Source organism: Gopherus flavomarginatus, chromosome 10 (genome assembly GCF_025201925.1).
Source record: "Gopherus flavomarginatus isolate rGopFla2 chromosome 10, rGopFla2.mat.asm, whole genome shotgun sequence".
In the NCBI taxonomy this organism is placed as follows: Eukaryota; Metazoa; Chordata; order Testudines; family Testudinidae; genus Gopherus; species Gopherus flavomarginatus.
The window spans coordinates 16,202,257-16,226,335 of NC_066626.1; the positions used below are offsets into that span (position 1 = coordinate 16,202,257).

A 24,079-nucleotide genomic window follows, 5' to 3' on the forward strand; every position below is an offset into this window, starting at 1 on the left:
ATCTTCACTGCAGAATTGACTTGTAATCTACACTTAGGCTAACTCAGGAGGAGTTAACTTACCTTGTGTGACACACTGCAAAATAACACTTGAGCAGCACAGAGCAATTGTGTTAGCTGTTGACGAGCTGTTTGAGCTATAACCTGTACCCGCTTCTTGAGTTGGCCAACTTGAGTTAAAAGCACTATCATGCTCAAGTTAAGGCTTTTTGTTTGTGGATGGGACTCAAATTCAGGACAAAATTATAACTGAAATTAACTCTGCATTGAAGACAGGCCCTCAGAGAGCAGGGAGGAAGGACGTGCTTTAGAATAACTTAGTCCTTCTCTTCTTCCATGCAGAGGAAATCCACCAAGGGGGACATTCTGTTCACCCACATAAAATCTGATGGGTGAAACCACCCCCAACTTGAAGGCCAGGGTCAGGCTACAGTGCAGAATCCCCAGCCTCCATGTTAGCTCACTGAACTGTAGGCATTTTCAGAACACGTTACCAACTGATCTTGTGGAAGAATTGCATGGTGCAGGCTGTAAATCCCTAGTTCGATTGTATCTGCCAATTGGATTTAATTCTTTTATCATCCCTCACTATCTCCTCGCTGTGGGAATGGTCTGTGCATCTAGCTTCGTAGACAGAACTATGTAGTGAATCATAATTCTGCAGTGAATGAGTCTTTACAAAAAATCCTGTGCAGTTGAGTCAATATATTGCAGAGCAACTTCAGTTCTTCCTCCACATAGTTATCTCAGGGAGTTAAAGCTATTTGGATGATGCCAGTTGCTTCTGACAACAAAAGGTGCCTCTCTCCCTTGAAAATGTATTCAGCTTTAGCCCTAGGTAGAATTATATTATATTTTTAGCGGGGAAAGGGGAAGAGAGATTATCATTTCAAGTTTTCTTTACTGATGATTCCTGTTATTAAGCAAGCTTCATGTTATTAAAAAGAAAAGAAGATGATGTATTCCTGCCAGCTCTGCAGATTAATATCCATGAGATCCTACATTGACTTGAAATAGCCTAGCTTCATACGCCTGTTTGATGATTCTGTTGCGTGGTACGGCTGTGGTAAGCAGAAGTTATTATCAGAGTAGTCAGGCCTCCCTTGACTTCCTTTAGCTTCCTAGGGATAGTCAGATCAACATTCTCCCTCCCTCCCATTCTACTTTGAGAGAAATTGATGTTTGTACTCAACAATAGAAAACTAGTCACACTGAGAACATAAGAACGGCCTTACTGGGTCAGACCAATGGTCCATCTAGCCCAGTATTTTGTCTTCCAACAATGGCCAGTGCCAGATGCTACAGAGGAAATGAACTGAACACTGCAACTTATTGAGTGATCCATCCCCAGTCGTCCATCCCAGCTTCTGGGAGTCAGTGGTTTGGGACACCTGGAGCAGGGAAGTTATTACAGCACATCTGCTCACTGGTAATACTGTTTAGAATAAGTACAGCTTTATTTAAAATAATAATAAATTGCCATGGAGAATTAGGCCCCTGATCCTGCAAATGCTTATGCACCATGTTTGACTTTATGTGCATAAGTAGTCCCATGAAGCTCACAAATTAAGCACATGGGTAAGGGAATGTCTACACACAAGTTCTACTACTTTAAACTATAGTGTTATAGTTAAAATGGTACAACCCTGCTGGTGTAGACGCAGTCATGCCAGTATCAAAGTGCTTATACCTGTATAGCTTATTCCTGCAGGGAAGGGGAATAACTACATTGGTATAAGGCACCTTTATACTGGTATAACTGTACATTAGGGCTGGTCTATACAAGCAGTAAGAGATGAATAGCACGCTGTAGAACAAGGAAGGGAGAGAAATGTTTGACCAGGACAGTGAGACAAACTCCTCTTGCAAAAAGTGCTACAGGATCTTTAATGGTCTATACTAAATCACCCGTCTAATACCAGGGGTCTTTCAAGTGTGGACTAGAATTTGTAGGATTGGGGCCTCAGTAATTCAGGAAAGCACTTAAACACCTGCTTCAGTTCATGCCTTTTAATTATCCCAGAGTGCACTTTGACTTCAGTGGGACTTAAGTACATGCTTCAGTGCTCTCCTGAATAGGAATGAAGCCTTAAATTGTCGTACAAACTCCTTATGGAAGCAGACTTCAGACAGGGCTCCTCTGAAATCGAAGAGTTTGACTTTTCCTGAGCAACTTGTGCTAACTGTGCAAGACTCAAAGAGTGTCTGGCGCTGAACAGGTGGTACTTTGAAACGTAAAAAAAGTACAAAAAAAATCAAATAAAAATGTCTGAACAGCCCAGACTTGCAACATCTCGATCACGAGCTGTACAAAATGCAGCTCTGCTCAACAACTGCCCTCAGGATCTGGGAGACAAATGAGAGCTACAGAAAGTAATGCTTGGTGATAAAGTAAATAAACAGCAAAGGTGCCCAGCTCCTGAAGGGAAGGACTCTCAGGGGACAACCGTATAACTCAGGGTTACATCTGAGAAGCTCTTTAAAAGATCTCCCTCTACATACTTTTATTTCCAAGCACTCCTTGGCTACACTGCTTTGTGGATGCCTATGTTAGCAGCATTCCTAATACTTTATGAACCTGTTAGAGACTTTTCTGCTGCAATGCAGCACTTTCTTTAACTCGTGAAGCTGTTCCGTGTGTTATCTTCACCCCCGGAATTTTTGGACAAGACGTCTCCTTTCCTCTGTCCCAGAGCCCTTTTATTTGTTACCAACGCGTGAGAGCTCATTTTCTATTATGCCAGTTTTCTCGCAGAAGGATACGGATAAATTAGAGCTGAGGGCTCGGTCTGAGTTGCCGTCTGTTTGGGAGTTTAGAGACCTCAGCAAACAATCCCTAACCAACGTGAGAAAGGCCTCTCATTATACACATTGGATTTACTAGTGCTGAGTCTGTATAATGGACCAGGCTCTGCTCTGAGTCACACCTAAGCTACCCTGCTGGAGTCATGGGCATTGTACAGGGGGTAACTGAGAGCAGAATTTGGCCCATTCAAACTATATGTATGTTCTTGTATTTAATTATAGCGGACATTTTCAAAATCCCAAATGGCAGAAGGAGGCCTGTCACTGACTTTTAATGGGAGTTCGGCACCTACATACCATTTCTGCCTTGGAATCTCCCAGTCTCCCTTACCTGTCTGCCTTCCATCTCAGTAAAAGCATCTGATCTTCCTGTAAGCCTGTTCCTGCACCTCTGAAGGCAACAGGAGTTTTGCTGTTGTCTTCTGTGGAGCAGCACCAGGCCCTGTGCAAGGTCAGTAAAGCTCCTGGTTAATGTCTGGGGCTATATCAGTGATTCTAAATAGTGTACTATGCACTTGATAGGCAAAGCCCTCCTAGTATTAGACTTGGCTGAGATTATTCAGCAAGGCCGTCAGAATGATGCAGTAAAGTCCAATATGGCAGAGGACTCTATTGTCACATCAGTCTCTCTAGGCTAACCTAGCCCAAACCTGACCAAAATCACTCCCGTTCAGCTTTAACTTCCTGTCTGTCTCTGGGGCCAGACAGGAAGCGAGGGTCTCTTGAGAATCAGCCCTGGCTGAAGGGAAGGTGTATGTGGCATACTGAAAACTGTGTTACAATTACAAGCTGTCACTGTAAATGGTAGAGGGTTTCCTGGTCCTACTTGCCAGCGAGGGGCCTCTGATCAAAGTGTGCAGTCTGACTGCTCAGCAGTTAATCTGCAAAGAGCCAGCCTAGAACACGCTGGCTCGAGTTGTACCTCTCTACCTTAGGGAGCAGCCTGTTTTGTCACTTCATTTTTGTGAGTTAGGGTTCTAAGGGCTTGTCTAACTAGAGAATTAATGCACTGTGAACTAGGGTGCAGATCTACAGCAGCACTAGCATGCGATGCACTAATTGGCTTTGTGACCCCTGCTGCTGTACATTAAAAGTTCCCTCCTGCACTGACATCCTCTGTTTAATCTGGGGAATAGGTCAACATGCACTATGGACTTTCTAGTGGTCCTGTACCAGGGTCCACGGAGACAGTTATTGTGCAGCAAACAAATGCACTGTAGATTTAGCGCTCAGCTTGCCACACACTAACTCCCTGTGTAGAGAAGCTAGGGTGACCCTATTTCCCAAAGTGAAAATGGGACACTGAATGTGGCTGGCCTGAACTGCCTCCTCCTGTGCAGGGCAGGCCTGAGCCACCTGGCGTTGCTGCTCACCAAATTCCCACCACCTGGGTCCTTAGCTGATGGCCCAAGCTTCACTGCCCAGGGCTGACAGCCAGAGCCCTGCCACTCCATCATCCACTGGCAAGAGCAAATGCCCAGTTTTGCCAAAATAAAAGTTGTAATGTCTGAGACCGGGCTTCAAAGGGGGATTGTGTACGATCACCCGAAGAAATAATGTAGTGTTCCTTTGCCACTTTCCAGCAAGAGCTTTTTACTTTATTCACTAACTTCTCTGTTTGTACGCGGTGACTATAGCAGCTTGAATCATGGAATATCAGGATTGGAAGGGACCTAGTCCACCCCCCTGCCGAAAGCAGGCCCAATCCCCAGACAGATTTTTGCCCTAGATCTCACAGCCCTGGGTTTAGGAGGCCAATGCTCAAACCACTGAGCTAGCCCTACCCACAAAGAGAAGGGCTTGGCAGAATTTCATGTTTATTTTTTTATAATTTTGATGGATAATATTGATGTTTATTTTTAAGGTTCTTTAATTTTTAGTGAGCTACATTTTCACAATTGCACGAAATTTGGTGTATTAAGAGAAAGAGTCTGCAGCTGGGGGGGTATTAAAGTTCAAACCAAGTTTGAGGAGCTGGCAGGAGGAGAGATGTCTGACCTGTGGAATGAGCGGGAGCCCCCGCAAATTCACGAAGCACCCCACACACATGCACAGCTGCAGAGCTCCTAAGGAGTGCAGGAGAAGCACTGGCCCTCCCCATTCCCAACCAGTGTTGCCTACTTTGACCCCACTTTGGTGGAGCTTATAAGGTGCCCAGGTGCGATCTTCTCTTTTGCTATTCTTAGGAGCTCAGCAGCTAGAGAAGATATTTATGGAACAGGGTTCCTAAGCTCGGAGCACTACAAATTCTTCTTCTAAAATCCTCCCACTATGTGCCTGTCTGGGATCTACTCAGCTGCTCCTTGGTCTTATCTTGCTGAAGTCCCAAGATTTCTAGAGAGCCATTTATGCAGTGTATTTGCAAAATGAAGAATGATGGCATTTGCACAGCTGCAGAATCAAACAGTAAAAGAGGCTTTGTCTATCTACAGAATAGTATATTTAGACTTGGAAAGATTCTTTTTTTATCGATAAACGTTGATTTCACCTGGCACATTCAAACTGACAAAAATATTTCCATCCATGATGATAGAAATGTACAGATAGGCAAAGTAAGGAAAATACTGCCCGAGAATGTTAATTAGAGACTGTCATTAAATCATTATTGTCTGATGCTCCCGTAATTTTCTGCATCTGTGAAAATTTAAATTGATAAAAATACAAAAAATGCTTAATACGCCAAATTTCATGCAACTGTGAAAAAATAACTCACTAAAAACTGAAGAAGCTTAAAAATAAACATCAATATTATCCATCAAAATTATAAAAAAAATAAACATGAAATTCTACCAAGCCTAAGTATATTTAATGTTATGTATGTGTGAGTAAAGACTGGATGTAGTACAGGTTTATCTCTGTATGTGGTTATTATACTGGGTTAGTATTAGGGGTATGATTATAATAAATAGCAGGCTGATCCTTATTTATGCTAACATTCAAAAATGTCTTACTCCATTTATCTGTGTCCCAACTATTTGTAGTGTGTGTTTGACTTCTTACTGGCGGTAAGTGCTGATTCAAAGAGTGATTGTATGTTAGAAGATCTTGTTAGTAATTGTACTTCCAATGAGCTCCTCAGTGAGGAAACCATTGCAATGAAGAGGTTTCAAGGATGGGTTAGTCAGAGCTGATCCTCACATCCGTAGGAGGTTATTCTGGGCACAGGGGTCATGGAAGAATCCAAGTTTTATGATTTAGCCTTTTTTGCACTGGCTCTTCCCCTTTAATGTTTCATCATCAAGTCACACCTTTTAGCAAACTTTCTGGTACCAGTGGAGACACAAAAAGGCAGACCTCTGTGCAACCCTGTCCTGTCAAATTATATTCGGATTGCATTTTGTATCCCTGTAGTCCTCATCTGGAGGGGGCTGATCATGACCGGTGTTGAATTTCAATATTCTCATGGACTGCAGACCAGAACCTTCCCAGGATCAGACTTTTAATGTCGTTTTTAGAAATCAATCTCCCTCTCTCTCTCTCTCTCTCTCTCTCTCTCTTTCTTCCCTCTCCCCCCCCCACACATTGTAAGGGTGTCTCCTTGCTCTGTCAATGTATCTCACATAAAATATTTGTTTGATATTTCACCATAAATCTACTGGGTGATGTTGACACCAGCTCTGAAATGCAGTTTTTTTTTTTTGCTCGCAATACTCCTGCATCTTATACAAAGGTTAAACCTACATATATAATACTGCTCCTGCCAGATTTGAGAAGGTCTTCAGACAACGTTTCCAGCATAATATATATTTAAATGGTGCTGTTGCAATGAACACCATAGATTTCTCCCATCCCTTCCCTCCATTGTTGTGCTTTGTTTATATTGTACATGGCCCACTATGCACAGCCCTTGTTAATAGGATGTGGAGGAAAATCAATATGTTGTTTAACTTGGATATTCCCAAAAGCACATGCAATCCTAAAGGTCATGAATCTGCAACAGGAACTTCATGCTGCCATAAGGATCTGCCCGTATGACTGTTTTTGCAGGGTTGACTCCATTAATTTTTTTTCGGATAAACCTCTCATTTGAAGTTATTAATCAGCGTTTTGCCCAAATAAGGACTTATGGAGTGATAACATGGCTGTGCAGGTTTGGATGTTTTTCCTCTAGTTCCCAAAATTAAGGCCACATTGTAAAATGTCTAAGCAGAGAAGGGATTAAACAGGTGCATATGCAGTCCTCTGTTTTAGGGAACGTTGTTGTAGCAAAAATGTACAAGAAAGAAGATGAGTATGGCAAACTGCATGGAACTTGGAGGGAGGAGCACAGGTTGCAGAAAAAGTTTAGTGGTTGCATTGGAAAGTTAGGCTGCAGTAGGCACATATCTGAAAATAATTCTCTTAATAATGAGCCAGTTCTGTTTCAGAAACATGGAGTCCTCTCAAGTTATTACCTAGCACAGGGTACATGAAACAACACAAAATATATAAATGTACAGCCTTATCGGGATTTCATGAATTAAGGATCACTTTTTAAGAGCATAAGAATGGCTATACTGTGTCGTACCATAGGTCCATCCTATTTTCTAACAGTTACCAGAGACAGATGCTTCAGAGGGAGTGAACAGAACAGGGTACTTTATTGAGTGATCCATCCCCAGTTGTCCAGTCCCAGCTTTTAGCTGTCAGAAGTTTAGAAACCCCCAGAGCATGGGGTTGCATCCCCGACCATCTTGGTTAATGGTCACTGATGGACCTGTCCTGCATGAACTTATCTCATTCTTTTTTGAATCTGGTCATACTTTTCGCCTCCACCATTTCCCAAGGCAGTGGTTCCACAAGGTGATGCAGCATTGTGTAAAGTGCTTCCATATGTTTTTTTAAACCTGATGCCTATTAATATCATTGGATGGCCCCTGGTTCATGTGTTATGTGAAGGGGTAAATAATTCCTTATTCACTTTCCTCGATACCATTCATGATTTTATAGACCTCTATCATGTCTCTTCTCAGTCCTCTCTTTTCCAAGGTGAACATTCCAATCTTTTTAATCTCTCCTCATATGGAAGCTGTTCTGTATCCCTAATCATTTTTGTTGTCTTTCTCTGTACTTTTTCCAATTCTAATATAGCTTTTTTGAAGTGAGGCAACCAGAACGGCATGCAATATTCAAGGTGTGGGTGTGCAGTGGATTTATGTAGTGGAATTATATTTTCTACCTTATTATCTAGCCCTTTCCTAATAGTTCCAAAAATTTTCTTAGCTTTTTTTGAGTGATTCAGCACATTGAGCAGATGTTTCAGAGAACTATCCGCAATGATGCCAAGACCTCTCTCTTGAGTGGTAACAACTAATTTAGATCCCATCATTTTGTAATTGTGGTTGTGATTATTTTTTCCCAATTAGTGTTACTTTGCATTTATCAACATTGAATTTCATCTGCCATTTTGTTGCTCAGTCACCCAATTTTGGGAGATCCTTTTGTAACACTTTACTGTCTCCTTTGGACCTAACTATCTTGAGTAACTTAGTATCATCTGTAAACTTTGCCACCTCACTGTTTACTCCTTTTTCCAGATCATTCATGAATATGTTGAACAGCACTGGTCCCAAAACAGATCCTTGAGGGATGCCGCTGTTAACCTCTCTCCACTGTGAAAATGGACCATTTTTTCCTACTTTTTGTTTCCTATCTTTTAACCAATTACTGATCCATGAGAGGACCTTCTTTCTTATCCCGTAACTGCATACTTTGCTTAAGAGCCTTTAGTGAGGGACCTTGTCAAAAGCTCTCTGAATGTCCAAGTACACTATATCCATTGAATCCTCCTTGTACATATGTTTGATTACTCCCTCAAAGAATACTAATAGATTGGTGAGGCATGATTTCTCTTTTCAACAGCTATGTTTACTCTTCCCCAACATATTGTGTTCATCTGTGTGTCTGACAGTTCTGTTCGTTCCTATGATTTCCACTAATTTGCCTGATACTGAAGTTAAGCTTACCAGGATCAACTCTGGAGCATTTTATTAAAAATTAGCCTCACATGAGTTATCGGCTAGTCATCTGATACAGAGGCTGATTTAAGTGATAGGTTTTCATATCACAGTTAATAGTTCTGCATTTTCATATTGGAGTTCCTTCAGAATTCTTGGGTGAATACCATCTGGTCCTGGTGACTTACTACTCTTTGATTTATCAGTTTGTTCTAAAACCTCATCTACTGACACCTCAATCTGGGACAGTTCCTCATATTTGTCAGCTAAAAAGAATGGCTCAGATGTGGGAATTTCTCCCACGTCATCTGTAGTGAAGACCAATGCAAAGAATTCATATAGCTTGTCTTCCTTGAGTGCTCCTTCGGCACCTCGATCGCCCCCTGTCCCCACCTATTGTTTACCAGACTTACTTCTTCTGATATACTTTAAAAAAAAAGTCTATTAGTTTTTGTGTCTTTTGCTAGTTGCTCTTCAAATTCTTTTTTGGCCTTCCTAATTATACTTTCACACTTGACTTGCAAGAATTTATGCTCCTTTCTGTTTTCCGAGTAGGATTTGACTTCCAATTTTTCAAAGATGTGTTTTTGTCTCTGACTGCCTCTTTTACTCTATTTAGCCATGGTGGCATTTTTTGGAACTCTTATTTTAAAAAAATAAATAAATGGGGTATACATTTAGTTTGAGACTCTTTTACAGTGTTTTTTAAAAGTTTCCATGCAGCTTGCAGGCATATCACTCTTATGACAGTTCCTTTTGATTTCCATTTAACTAGCCTCCTCATTTTTGTGGTGTTCCCCTTTGTGAAGTTAAATTTACTGTGGTGGGTTTCTTTGGTATTTTCTCCCCTACAGGGATGTTAAATTGAATTGCATTATGGTTACTATAAGGACCAAATCCTATGCACCACTTAGGACTAAATCCAAAATTGCCTCTCCCCTTGTGGGTTCCAGGACTAACTGCTCCAATAAGCAGTCATTAATGCTGTCTATAAATTTTATCTCTGCATCCTGTCCTGGGATGTCATGTTCCCAATGTATATGGGGATAGTTGAAATCCCCCATTATTATTGACTTTTCTGTTTTCATAACCTCTCCAATCTCCCTGAGCACTTCACAATCACCATCCTGGTGAGGTGGTCACTAGTATATTCCTACTGCTATACTCCTGTTATTCAATCATGGAATTTCTATCTGTAGAGATTCTATGGTATAATTTGTACAATTTAAGATTTTTACTATATTTGATTAGGTTTTTTTCACATACAGTGCCATTCCCCCACCAGCACAACCTACTCTGTCATTCCGATATATTTTTTATCCTGGTATTACTATGTCCCATTGATTATCATTGTTCCACCAAGTTTCTCTGATGCCTATTATATCAATATCCTCAGTTAATACCAGGTAGTCAAGTCCATCTTAATATTTAGACTTCTTGCATTTGTATACAAGCACTGTCAATATTTAGTTGTCTACCTTCATATGATGTAATTGAATAGGACTCTTTTTTTCATTTAATTGTTTCTCTTCAGTTCCTACCTGTACTTTTGTCAACTTCTATCCACTCTTCTTTACTAGGATATAGAGTGTTCCCTTTAAGAAATCCTCCCCTAAGAAATACATCTCTCTAAAGTGGGTGCTCCTCTGCACCTGTCAGCTTTTATTATTGCTGTTGATGTTGCTACTTCTGTATCCTGGAATGTCACTGGTACTGACTGATTGGATTGTTCTATACAGTATCACTTGTTGGTTGGGTTCCAATTGTTATTACGCAAGCTTGATCACGATACCATCTAAAGCAATCTGATTTTTCATGACACACTTGCTATATGGTTCATAACTGTTTGCTCTGTGAGATTTATTTGTCTGTTTCTTCCACAGCTTTTGTTTTGATGTCAGAAACTCTTAATCCTTCAAAGTGTACAGTTGTGATGTTCAACAGCCAGCAGCATTGATTTGCAATTGGCGTGAGAGAGTGCTTGCTTTGACTAAAAGTGCCTTTTAAAAATAATTCTGTTTGCTGTATGCCACATAGTCCCCACTTCCCTGTTCAAACTCTCTTCATGTTGACGGCAGCAAAATATGTTGCATTAAAAATAAAATAGTATTTATGCTGAGGCTGCTCCATGAGCCTTTCATAACCTTCCATGCTGATTGCATTGAAATCTTCTATATAAAAGCAAAGTGTTATGGCCACTGGTTTCCTTTATGCTGAAATACATTTCGAAGAGCCCCTTGGTGACTTCTGTAGAGGTGTCCCCTTTTTCTGCCAGCACAGAACTATATTCTACCACATTACATTGAATAGTTCCTTAACACAGAAATAGACCCATTGATACCAGTAGGGCTAGCTGGGTAGCACCACAGTGTAAGGGAATCAGAATCTGACCCGTTATACTGAGTAACCTACTTATTTTAATCACTGATGGTGACTCTCCGAATTATCATCTTATATGATACTACAGCTTCCAGTATTTTTTTTTAAACTACTGTGTGTGTTATGGAGTTGATATATTAAAAGTTACCGTAAGGGTAATTGCCAGGCATGTAATTTCATCTGTAGGTCCCTATAATGACTGCTAATGTCATAAATTCCTCTTTATGAAATTACAGGCTCGTAACCCTTTCAGGGCATCTTGCATTCTTCATAGAAGTACTAAGATTAAGCTTTGGTGGGGATCTCATTAAACTCACATGCTGATCTGACTGCAGGTGCTTAGTCTGTCATCAGACTGAGTAAATGATTAGGGCAGATGCAGACCAGACAATTTGGACATGTTTAGCCTATCTATTAAGACACCCGGATGGCTTGCTAACACAGCTACTTCTAACAGAACGTATATGCTCATAACAGACATTGACCATTGATCTTATATCCAATTACAATACAAGAGGTAAAGTTTTAATGGGGTTGGAAAAGCAACTGGATTGCAGCCAGAGGAACACAGAGTTGTTTTCCCCATAATTCACTAAGAATATTGAAAATTTGTATCCAACTCAGAGGCTTTGGGTATAGAACAGGAGCATTTTCTTGTAGTTGGAGAGCTGGACTGGGTGTCAGGAGATCCAGATTCAATTCCCAGCTCTGCTACAGACTCCTGTTGAGGCCTTGGGCAAATTAATTAATTTCCCTGTGCTTCAGGTTCCCTCTCTGCAAAATAGGGAGGATAATCCTTCCTTTCTCTGTCATGTCTATCTAGGTTGCAAGCTGTTAGTGGTGAGGACTCTCTCACTATGTACAGTTCTTAGCACCTTTGTGGCTCTGACCTCTAGGCTCTATTTTATCATATAATAAAAATATAGACTGTTTTTCAAGATATCATGGAAACAGGTTGCAAAAAGAGGGGAGGATCTGAAAAATATTTAAGGGTTTATTTGACTTAAAAGAAATGTTTTGTGTCCCCCAGGGAATGATGTACCTGGAAGAGAGGAGACTGGTTCACCGGGACTTGGCAGCCCGGAATGTCTTGGTAAAATCACCAAACCATGTGAAGATCACTGACTTTGGCCTGGCCAGGCTCCTGGAAGGCGATGAGAAAGAGTACAACGCTGATGGAGGGAAGGTGGGTGCATTCACGCCCAGGGGTGGCTCTGGGGATTTTGCTGCCCTAAGCACTGCAGGCTGCCTGCGGGAGGTCCACCGAAGCCCTGGAACCAACGGACCCTCCACAGGCAAACCGCCGGAGGCAGCCTGCCTGTCGCCCTCGTGGCGCTGGCAGAGCGCCCCCTGTGGCTTGCCGCCCCAAGCACGCGCTTGGTGTGCTGGGGCCTGGAGCCGCCCCTGTTCACGCCAGCAGTCCTAGTCTTGCTCTTTTGCAGGGGCCTTCATTCATTCCAGTGCAAAGCTGTTGTTCTCTCAATTCCATCACTTGAAAAAAGTATGCCTATTGGAACAGGACCATGTACGTTATTAAAAGGAAACTTTATAGATGAAGGCTGGGATTTTCAAAAAGAGAAATTGAACGTTAGGCTCCTGAATTCACACTTTGGTACAAGCCTCATTTTTCAAAAGTCCTGAGCACACTAGAGCTGCCTATGACCTAAGTGGGAGCTATGATTGTGTACTCAGCACTGTGGGAAATCAGGCAGGGCCCAGTCCTGCGAGTTATTCCGTTCTATTCAATGGGACTCTGCAAGGTACAGAGGGCTTGTCCTAAGATGAGCCCCACTGAGCAAAACAGCATCGTGGCCGGGCTTTGTTCTTGTCTGTTCCATTTTGTGCTGCATTTCTACTGCAATGAAAACATCTGAAGTCAGTGCAGTGCAGTTGTTCCAGTTCATCACTGTAGGCTATTGCCAGCACTGAGTAGTGTGCAGGCTACTTTTCCCAGACAGATCTCTCTCCAACAGCCACAAGGGAAGAGGGCAGGAGATGTTTACTTGTAGCGTGTCCATTAAGGTTTGACATGTGGTTTCCAACAATCTGCCTGTTGGCTCACAGTAAAAGAATCTGTGCATGCTGTTTCCCCGTTCCTTGTTGCAGTGCCAACATTTGCTCAAGACATCTCGAAAGAGATGCAAAATGCTGGGACACTCAGGAGATCTGCTGCATGTAATTAAAACAGACAGGTTTTAACCTGGACACCTGGGACACTTTCCGCTGTTCTTCCCATATTATTTCCCATTGCACCACCATAGTTTGAATTCCGTTTCATGTCTTACATAGACTCACCATTGCAAGACTTGATAAAGGCACCCAAATAGAGGCATAACAACATTCAGGCAGTCCCAGACACAAGTTCCAAGTGGCTATGCCATACGCATCTTTGAAATTCCTCACCAGACATGCTCATCTTAACCTGCCTTAGTCTCTCCTCCATAAAATCCCTGGTGGGTCTCTGTCTCTCCTCATCCCCTTTCCCAAATCCTTGGTTGCTCCCCCCCTCATTTTCTCTGTTCACTTGGCTGACTAGAGACTGCTGCCATCATCTGTTACTTCCTGGGGAAGGTGGCTGCCTTCCTAAGTGCTGCTGCTGAGTTCAACTGTTCCATGAACAGGAATCATGGGGAGCAACAGGGATACAGTTGGAGGGGCAAGAAGCGTCAAAGAAATCAACAATAGGTTCAGGCAAAATTTTTTGACTAAAACTTGTGGGGTTTTTTTGGCCGAAAAATGCAGATTCAGGTCAACCAAAACATTTCACTAATTCATGTAGAATTTGCTCAGTTGTTTTGGTAAAAAACAAAAAAATCCAAAAATATCTTAACATTTCATTTTTTTGAAGTTTACGTCAATATTATTAAAATAAAATTTAATTTTTTTTAAAGTGAAGCAAAATGTTTCACTTTGAGTAAAACAAAATGTTTTGTTCAACCCAAAATGAAGGGTTTTTTTTTTAGCTTTTCCATTCACCAATTTTTTTTTTAATTGGGTCAAACGGAAACCCATTTTTTCTGGGGTTTTTCCCCCCAGAAATGCCAGTGAACTGAAGAATCACTTATTTGCACAGTAATAGTCAGTGGCTGCTTTTCAACTCCCTAGCGATGCTGGGACCTTCTGGCATGAGGATAGAGATTTGGCAGCCTTCCCTGACTCCTCCATTTCCTCTGATCTCCCCTGCAGTACCCCCTCTGCCTCTTTGCCACCCATTCCTTCCCATGAAGGACAAAGGAAGCCTACAGATTCTTCTTGCAGCTCTTGGAGGGTGTCCTGGACTTGTGGGCCCAAACGCACATTTGGGGGTTGGGGTAGGATGTATGCACCAGAAATTTGACTGTCCTGCTTCTGAGCAATATCCCTTCCCAAGCCAGAAGTTGTTTGCATTTTAAAGCTGTACTGTACGTTTGCTAAGGAGGGCTTAGGCAGCTGATGAATAATACAGCTCTGCTACTGAAATTGTTCCTGTCTGGAAAAATCCTATAGAATTTAATAGACTTCTGCAGAAATTAAATAGGTCTCTATAGAACTCAGTATGATTTGCTTTTTGTAAAGGCATTAAACTAACCTATAGAATTTAATAGAGAATGATATCCTGGCCATAAATATCGAGATTACAGTTCTCTAATCAACTACATAGGATATTTTCACAGTGCAGACCCTTTAACTGCTTTATCCAGCCATTAAGATTTGACCAGGGCACCTGCAGTTGTAGGTTTATTTGGTGGGGAGGGTTTCCTTTCAATGACATGCTCTATAGTTTCAAAAGAAGATGACCCTTACTTGGCAGGATATAGTGTATAGCCTGAGGCTCTGTTCCTACAAGGCAGTATTCATGGCACACACTGCCCATTTGAAGTCAGTGGGTGTTTGGGATGCAAAGGGCTTGCAGGACATTGGCCCCTTTACACACACACACAAGTCTGGAAATGGAGAAGTTAAAATTCTCATCCCACTATTAACTCATTGTCTTGTAGCATTGTCGATGACTGTATAGGTTGTTATGTATCTGTGCTAATGCTTTGGTTTTGCAAAACCTTGTCAAAAACACAGTCATCATTATATTGGGCAAACTGGTTTGATTTTATAATGCTAAATCCAGGGTTAGCAAGAAACTGGCTGTTCCAATGTATCTGAACCACCAAAGCTTGGGTGCAGTGAACGATTTCTAATAGAAGGTTCTGCTTATTTCTAAGCTCAGTATATGTTGTGGGCCACAATCTATTCTGCTCACTTTCATTTAAGCTCTTTACACCATCCCCATGACTGTGATAGCTGAGTGCCTGCTCTGCTTTCCATTATGCGTGTGCAACATCACCAGGTCAGATTCTGTTCCCTGAGCAACCCCACTGAAATTGAGACATGAAGAATTCTGGGGGGTTGCACAGACTGTGAATATATGGAGATATACCTATCTCACAGAACTGGAAGGGACCTTGAAAGATCATTGAGTCCAGCCCCCTGCCTTCTCTAGCTGGACCAAGTACTGATTTTGTTCCAGATCCCTAAGTGGCCCCCTCAAGAACTGAGCTCACAACCTGGGGTTTAGCAGGCCAGTGTGCAAACCAATGAGCTATCCCTCCCCCTCAAATTGCTACACTCTCTCTTTGAGGGCTCCTTGCATGTTAATGAAGACAGAATTTGGCCATGTATTTATTTACTTTATTGGTGTGAGCCTTAATTTTTTAATGTCCTGACTATGGGGGGGTTTAAATTAGTGACTGACAGAGTGAGAGAGAACTAGATACCTGGGTTTAGGACCCATTCATATTAGTTTATTCATTATCATTTTTCTAACTTTCATGTATCTTTTTGCTCCCAAGATGCCAATTAAGTGGATGGCTCTGGAATGTATTCACTACAGGAAATTCACCCATCAGAGCGATGTTTGGAGCTATGGTAAATCTTCCATGTGATTGTGCTTAAGAATTCATCTCTTGTGAAATACATAAAGTTCTTTTATTGTGTCACTGACATTTATTTATCAACCCATATTTCCTAAAGGAGATAACTCTTACCTTGTGTTTCCTCTCTTTTTAAAAAAATATACATCTAAATTGCATTGTTACCTGTCTTCTGAATTATTTCCCTGCTCACTAAAATGCAGTACCACAACGTCCCTGCTGGGTTGCCTGCCAGAAGCTCTGTTTTGGTAGCAGTTCGGCTGATCATTGTGACAGAAAAAGCTTCTTTTCGTTTCACCATAGATTGGTAGAAATATGACTGCGGGTCATAATTTCCAACAGTTCTTTGAAAACCGAACTCTGAAAGCCAGGAATGTCAAAAAACATTTTCTGGCTTATGGAAGTTTCTGCACTACAGTCAGATAAAAGGGAATATGTCATAACACAGAACAAATACAGCATGAGATGGGGGAAGGAGAAGAAAGCAAAGAGAAGAGGCTGACTTATACAGGCTTAGGTTTAATTTCACAAACAACTTTGGAATCAGTGAGAAAGGTCAGGCCATGAGGAATCTAAACAGAAAACCAAGTGATTTCAATACTTAGAGAGTTTTTTAAATTGTGTTAACTACAATATAAGAATGAGCTGTTACACATCTGCTTCGTTGTTTGCCTGTTTAACTTATCCAGCTGTTAGTGAGAAAGTAACCTGCACCTTTATAAATGAGATCTCACAGCATCAGACCCATATTAGGTAATTAGAGATACTGGACCTCATCCAGAGTTTCTGTTGCTGAATAGTTTTGAAACAAAACTGTGCAGTATCAGCTGAAACTCATTACTCACTTTTACCTGTGGGTAGCAGTAAAATACAGTTTGCTATTGCCAGGTAGCTACCCTCTTCTGTCCAGCTAAGAAAAATATATGATTCTATGATATTAAAACTGTAAGCATAAAGCAGCTTCCTCCCCACCCCCAAATTGTGTATTGCCCCAGATAGCAAAATGTGCATCTTCCTCCATTATTTATGCAGCTCAGTTTAAAACAGGAGGCCCAGCACATCTGTAATTTGAAAGAATAAAACACAATGATGGACAAGATTTAGTTATTAAACATCAGTGTGGAGGTGAATGGGGGAGAAAATAAATGCATGTTTCATGGATATGTATTTTTACTTCTCTCTCCTCAGATTAGAAGTGACAGTCTGCAGAATATGATTACCAGGCTGGAGGCATATTTTAAATGACCTTTACAATAAAATAAAAGCAAAACAAAGGAGAGTGTCGGGAAAGCAGCAGTATTTTTAATATTAAAGATTGTCTTTTGGGATAAATTCTGTTACTTGTGATATATGTTATTTATCTTCCTTCTTAGCGGCCAAAAAAATCCTCAGGCTGTTCAGAAAGAGGATCCCAGGTTTAAATCATAGCATTATCATAACTCAAATCCATAAGGTGCTTTAAGAGGAATCAACACAACGGACTGTGAATGACTTACAAAGCAAAGATAATGACATAACCTTATTCACTCTGCATCATTATGGGAAATTGATGCTGTAATTTACAGAACATCTTCAGGTTTTTTGCCCCTTACAATAACATCAACCATTCATTTTCCATTTTGATATGATAAAAGAGCCAGGCGTATTCTTTTGTTATTGTTTCCATTTATATTTTCTAAGTCTTCCATATCTGTCATGCTTGCACTCAGCACCACTTATTTGTTCTAAGTCTCCACATCTGTCATGCCTGCACCTTTTCTTAACCCAATGCAAACAAGAGACACCATCGTTAGACTCAAACTCAAGTGCTGTTCCACACTCTTTCAATAGTCTTTAAGTGGTGGATCCAACATAAGTCCGAGCAAGCTATGCACACTTTATACATGCACTGGTTGTAAGAATGAATGAGACAGGTCCTTCACGTTGTAACCCAATACTGAGCCTCAAACTGATCCATAAGGTGTTTTTAACAACTTAAATAAAACATGCCCCTAATCTTATACTCATTTGTTCCCAGGTGTCACTATCTGGGAACTTATGACCTTTGGTGGAAAACCCTACGATGGAATCCCGACACGAGACATTCCTGACCTGTTAGAGAAAGGGGAACGGTTGCCCCAGCCTCCTATCTGCACCATTGATGTTTACATGGTGATGGTGAAATGTGAGTAACTGTCGTTTTAATATCACTGTGGTCAATGCTAGCATAGCGTATTCCATTCCATCTACAGTCACTGACAGTGCTTGCTAATAATGGAGATTGTTTCAAAACAAAATGCTTCCTACGGTTTTATAAATTACATTTGAACATAGAATGCACCTTTTCCCCCGTCCCCCAATTGCAAAGGATATGAGTTTAGCTGTGAAAGGTTTGAGTTAGCTCCTCTTCTTATTACTGTGAGATAGTATCACACATCCTCGCTATGAACTCAAAATTGTATGATTGTGATTGTAAACACTTGTCATTTCCATGACAATTGATTTTGATGAAAAAACGATAGCATTAAACATAATTATGGTACATGGGTAGTCAGGCATTGAAGGTGGCAAAGAGAAGAGTTGGTTCCAAAACAGAAGTCTCAAATATTGAGGAAAGAAATCCATAATGTTTTTTTATTAAAGAGAAATTGACTTAATCTAACAAATATTATGCAGCTGAGGATTTGTTTTTGTTTGTTTAGTCAGATCCAGTAGTTTATAGACATTTATGATTTAGCAAAAAATTAAAATAGTTTATATCTGTATTCTCACTTACTCTGCTCTTCTTCCCCCGCAAAAGAGAGAGAGAGAGAGAGAGACGTGCACGCAAATGGATCCTCAAAGTCTAGACTTCTAATTAAAAAAGAATTAGGAACATTTGTGTGGTCCTTCTGACTTCATTTAAGTGAAATTAACTTACAGCCATCTTGTCGTTCTAACATGGGTCTTTCGCTTGTGATTTGCACACAAAAAATAGCAGAACTAAGAAGATAAACTGGAGGAGGTAAATATGTATATTCTTAGCAAGGAAATGGGATTTCTCTCTTCTCAGAGTTGCATTTGTAGCCTGAAGCTTGTCATATGGGTGCACTATATCACTCAGGAGATTGCTAATGAGATATATAGTTCCTTTCACCCCTAACTGCAAGATTAAACCCAACACAGGTCATTAGGGGCTGAAGGCTGACACACATGTTCAGTACAGGGGCTCTTTGGTGGCTTGTGTTTAATGGTTTCATCTAATTCCCAATGAACAAGTGTCCACATCACAAAAATCACAGTCCCTTAGAATCAATATGCACCTCCTTCCTGAAAGTGTTAGCAGAGAGGCCAAGGACTGTAACATCCTCATCTTAGTAATGGGTGTAGGTTTGAGGCACATTGGTCGGACATTATGAGGTGATTTGCAATGTAGCTTCCTGTACTATACACACTCTGTGGGTAAATAGGAGTTGAGTCTTCCGCACTGTCCATCTGGAACCTACATGGGCCCTAAAATCCAAACACAAACAATTCTGATAGGGATAAATGGAAGGTTTTGTTTTGCAGCAGACTGCCTTTCCTTTAGTCTTACACAATGCTGGTATGAGGGCAATCTACCCCTCATGCAGTTTGATTGTCTGTGGCTCAGGTATTATTTTTGTAAAAATAACATGACATTTCCTTTAATACAGGAATTCTCCTCGATATGTCATTTCAGCCATAGAAACTGATTCTGCATGTTTTTCTCATGTTGAAGAGTTCATAAACCATGTGAATAGGCCCACTGACTTCAGCGAGGGTACAGATATACATTAGTTTGTGAGAAAGGATTGCAGCATCCTTACAGGCTCTATAAGATATGGACAATAAAAGAGCAAGGCACTTGATTGTCATGGCATCTAGTGATGCAACAGCATGTAGGTTGGAAGTTGACTAGACGAGCTAAACACGTGGAAGGGGACCATTCGGATCAAACTCAAGAATATTCTAATAGAACACAGTTCTAATGAATAAGAAACAATTCTATAGTGTTGAAAGCAGATGCAGGTAGACTGGATATTCCGGACATCTTAAATTGGGGAATCCATTGCTAGTGGCGTACCCCTAATCTTTTAGTGTTCTTGCCAACCTGCCTTCTAGCTAAGGAAGCTTTGGTTCTTCTACTTTAGTCACATGTTCGGTGTAATGGGGCTGTAGGAGATAAGGACCATTTCACTGAGAGTCCCTGCTAAATGAGGACACATTCCTGGAAAATTGCTGATAGAATCTTTTCGTAGAAGTGGTTGGCACTGATATAAAGCAGCAGCTGTTGCTGAGTGGCATTTATCAGTTGCTTTGCACTAACTATTTTGCAGAAGGCATTCAAAGAGGAGGATCTTCTTTCTAATGAACTTTTTGAGAGAATGCGATGGGGGGGCGGGGAGTCCTTGCTCGTTGGAGGTGGAATGTGTCTCAATAATAGCAATGGCCTGGAGCAGGGCTTATGCCTGCAAATAAAGTTAAAGTGTAGCCCATAGCTGATGATGGCAGCACTAATACAAAGTCCCTCAAATGGTGAGGAGAGAGGAGAAATAATTGAGAGAGGTCAGTGTGATCAAATCTGTTTAACAGTCTGCTCTAACCTGGAATACATTATGGATTAGCAGATCAGGTAGAAATGTTCATTTTACTGGTAGTATTATGATAGTGCCTAGAGGTTCTCACTGAAATACAGGCCCCATCATGCGAGGTACGGTACAAATCTATGGTAAGAGACATTCCCTGCCCCCAAAGAGCTTCTGATCTAAATAGACAAGACTGTGATAAGCGGGGCAGGATTAGAAAGACTCTAGTACCATCCCCATTTTAGAGATGGTAAACTGAGGCACAGATAAAGTAAGCTACTTGTCCAAGGTCCCACAGCAGCAAAGCCAAGAATTGAATACAGATCTCCAGGCCTTAACCACAAGATCTGACTTCCTCTATTTTAGAAGCATTGTTTATTATTGTCTTTCCAATTTTCCTGAACAACTGAATTGTGTTTTTTCCTCTGCAGGCCAAATACACCAAAGGCATCATCACACTTCATACTCAGGATTGTTTCAAATGTTGTTCAAAATGTAATGATATTCCTTGTAGCCAATCAACTTTTTATTTTCTTCTTAAATCTGTCCCCAGGCTGGATGATCGATGCTGATAGTCGGCCTAAATTCAAGGAATTGGCTGCTGAATTTTCTAGAATGGCTCGAGACCCACAAAGATACCTTGTCATTCAGGTCAGCAACTCTGGAACATCTAGAAATCATTTTAATTCTGCTTGTAGAATCATAGAAATGTCAGGCTGGGAGGAACTTCGAGAGGTCATCTAGCCCAATCCCCTGCACTGAGGCAAGACCAAGTAAAGCTATGCCATCCCTGACAAGTGTTTGTCCAACCTGTTCTTAGAAATGTCAGCTAATACTGTAAGATAGCTCAATATATATAGACCAATGCTGAGATGTGAAAAAACGGGTGCATGGAATTCAGTTCCTAACTCAATATTTACATTATCCCAAATCTACTCAGCATTGATAAGGCCTCAGATGGAGCACTGTGTTCAGTCCTGGGCACCACACATTAGGAAAGGAGTGGACAGATTGGAGAGAGTCCAGGGGCGAGCAACAAAAATGATAAAAGGTTTAGAAAACCTGACCCGTGAGAAGAAGTTAAAAAACAAACTTGCCTGCAAATATATACCTGCCCCTGGAAATTTCCACTACATGCATCTGACGAAGTGGGTATTCACCCACGAAAGCTCATTCTCCAAAACATCTGTTAGTCTATAAGGTGCCACAGTCTTCAAATATGTTAAGTGGTGTTATAATGAGGACAGTGATCAATTGTTCTCCATGTCAACTGAACATTGGACAAGAAATAATAGACTTAATTGGCAGCAAGGGAGATTTAGGTTAGACATTAGGAAAACTTTCTAACTATCAGGGTAGTTACGCTCTGGAATAGGCCTCCAAGGGAGGCTGTGGAATCCCTATCACTGGAGGATTTTAAGAACAGGTTGGACAAACAAATATGGAGATGAATAAAAATTGCACTGTCAATAACATAATTATTAAATACCAGAGGCCAGAACATGGAATCAGTTGGGCCAGATTCTGATGGACTGACTCACAATGATCAGTACAAACAGTTCAGTAGAACAATTTGATCAGCAAGACAATAGTCAGCATGAGTAATAGTATCATAATGTGACCTTTTCCTAGCAATATTCCCCACTGAGTTCGAAGGGGAGTAATGTTTAAAAAGAGAAGGCCCCAGAAAACCTGCATGGATAATTATTTCACTAGGTAAAAGAATTTACTGCATTCTTTTTACTTCCTTTCATTATCTTTTTAATCTCGTTGTCAAGGTAATTTGCGATATAATCTGGCAGGTATTTCATCATTTCAGGTCACCCACGTGGCCTCTTTCATAATGCTATTTGGCCTCTTCCTTAGCAGTCAGTTAGGACAATAAAGGCCAAATGTTCCTCTCAGTTTAACTCCACTGCAACACTAGTGTCACTGCCCTTATAGAAAGTCATATGGAATATAATCAGGAATGATATCCTCTCTGTGAGTGAGGGAATATCTTTTATTGGGCCAACTTCTGTTGATGAAAGAGACAAGCTTTCGAGCTCCTCTGAGCTCCTCTTAAAGTTCTTTCACCACTTCACCAACAGAAGTTGGTCCCATAAAATCTATTACCTCACCCACCCGTCTCTCTAATATCCTGGGCCCAACATGACTACTACAACACTGCGAACAACCCCACCATGCAAGTTTTAAACCAATCTATAGAATTCTATGGCAGGGATATAATTCTCTGTTAAATTCTACAGCATGGTTAAACCATTCTCTAGCTAGGACTTTATTCTCTATTAATTTATGTAGGTTTTTAGTGTAATTTCTGTAGATCATGAGCTCTTTGAAGTAGGCAACGGTCTTTTGTTCTGTGTTTGTATGGGACCTGGGACCATGGGCCCTACTGCAATCCAAATGTTGTCATTACCCAGTTTAATTCCTATTGATTTCATCCCTATTAAATTCTTATAAGGCCATCCATATGGCTAACAGGGGAATTTCACACAATAAATCCTTAAAAAACACAAATAAAAATAAAATAAAATAAAATAAGTAAAATAAAAAGCAAAGAAGCCCACTTTCCATTACATATATTTTTTCCTGCATTAGCCTTAATATCTCAAATATTTCACAACATACAGCAGACCTTGCCAGAAGCTGGTCTACTGGGTCCAGAATTGAGTCTGTTTTAAAAAAGAAAGAAAAAGGTTCAATAACATTTATTTTTGCTTGATTAATGCAGTTATTCCCCTCCTGTCATCATATTTCCAGCCAAAAAATCAAAATAAACCATGTAACTGTGGTGATATAGGGAAACCTGAGTATATGCATGGTCTCTGCACCATGACTGCAAGGTGGTATAGAAAACAGGTAACCACGCTCATAGAATTAATTAATCTCTGTGTTATCTTCCTCTGTCCATGTGACACATTCAGGGTGATGACCGTATGAAGCTCCCGAGTCCAAACGACAGCAAATTCTTCCAAAATCTGCTGGATGAGGAAGACCTGGAAGATATGATGGATGCTGAGGAATATTTAGTTCCTCAGGCCTTTAACATCCCTCCTCCTATCTATACGTCCAGGGCTAGAATCGACTCCAACAGGGTAAGAGCAGCTACTGACTCCCCAAACCATGAATAGAGTTTTAAGTGCTCTAATCAATCATAAGCCTGAGTTACCCTGCAAATTTGAGCTTTAAGTGCATGGAGAGTGACTATAAAAATGGAATCATGGGGTTCCAAGTTCATTGTGTCTCAGTGAATTCCAAATCAATAGCTCCGCTCACAAGTGAACAAAGGTATTCTTTGAACAGCTAGGTCTGAGTGCTCAGCCTGGGATTGTAAAGCCACGCTGTGTTCTTTCTGGACAGTGCATCATCAGTGCCAGTCTACGTCCGTCATGCAAACCCATTACTTGTAAAGGGATTGCACAGGTCTAACCAAGAGTAGCTGGAATTAAGTACACAATCCTGTCAATGCATCTTGAGCCAGAATGGAA

At 40.9% G+C, this 24,079-nt stretch overlaps 1 protein-coding gene across 6 annotated transcripts in view; it reads left to right on the plus strand.

Moving 5' to 3' along the window:
• ERBB4 (erb-b2 receptor tyrosine kinase 4) overlaps positions 1–24,079 on the plus strand; it is a 1,018,488-nt gene that overhangs the window by 959,282 nt on the left and 35,127 nt on the right. For all 6 annotated transcript variants that reach the window (XM_050916103.1, XM_050916105.1, XM_050916107.1 and 3 more), the window contains 5 exons: positions 12,150–12,305; positions 15,943–16,018; positions 18,041–18,187; positions 21,142–21,239; positions 23,516–23,686. In XM_050916103.1, coding sequence (XP_050772060.1) covers positions 12,150–12,305; positions 15,943–16,018; positions 18,041–18,187; positions 21,142–21,239; positions 23,516–23,686 — 648 coding nt within the window. The remainder of the gene's footprint in view (positions 1–12,149; positions 12,306–15,942; positions 16,019–18,040; positions 18,188–21,141; positions 21,240–23,515; positions 23,687–24,079) is intronic.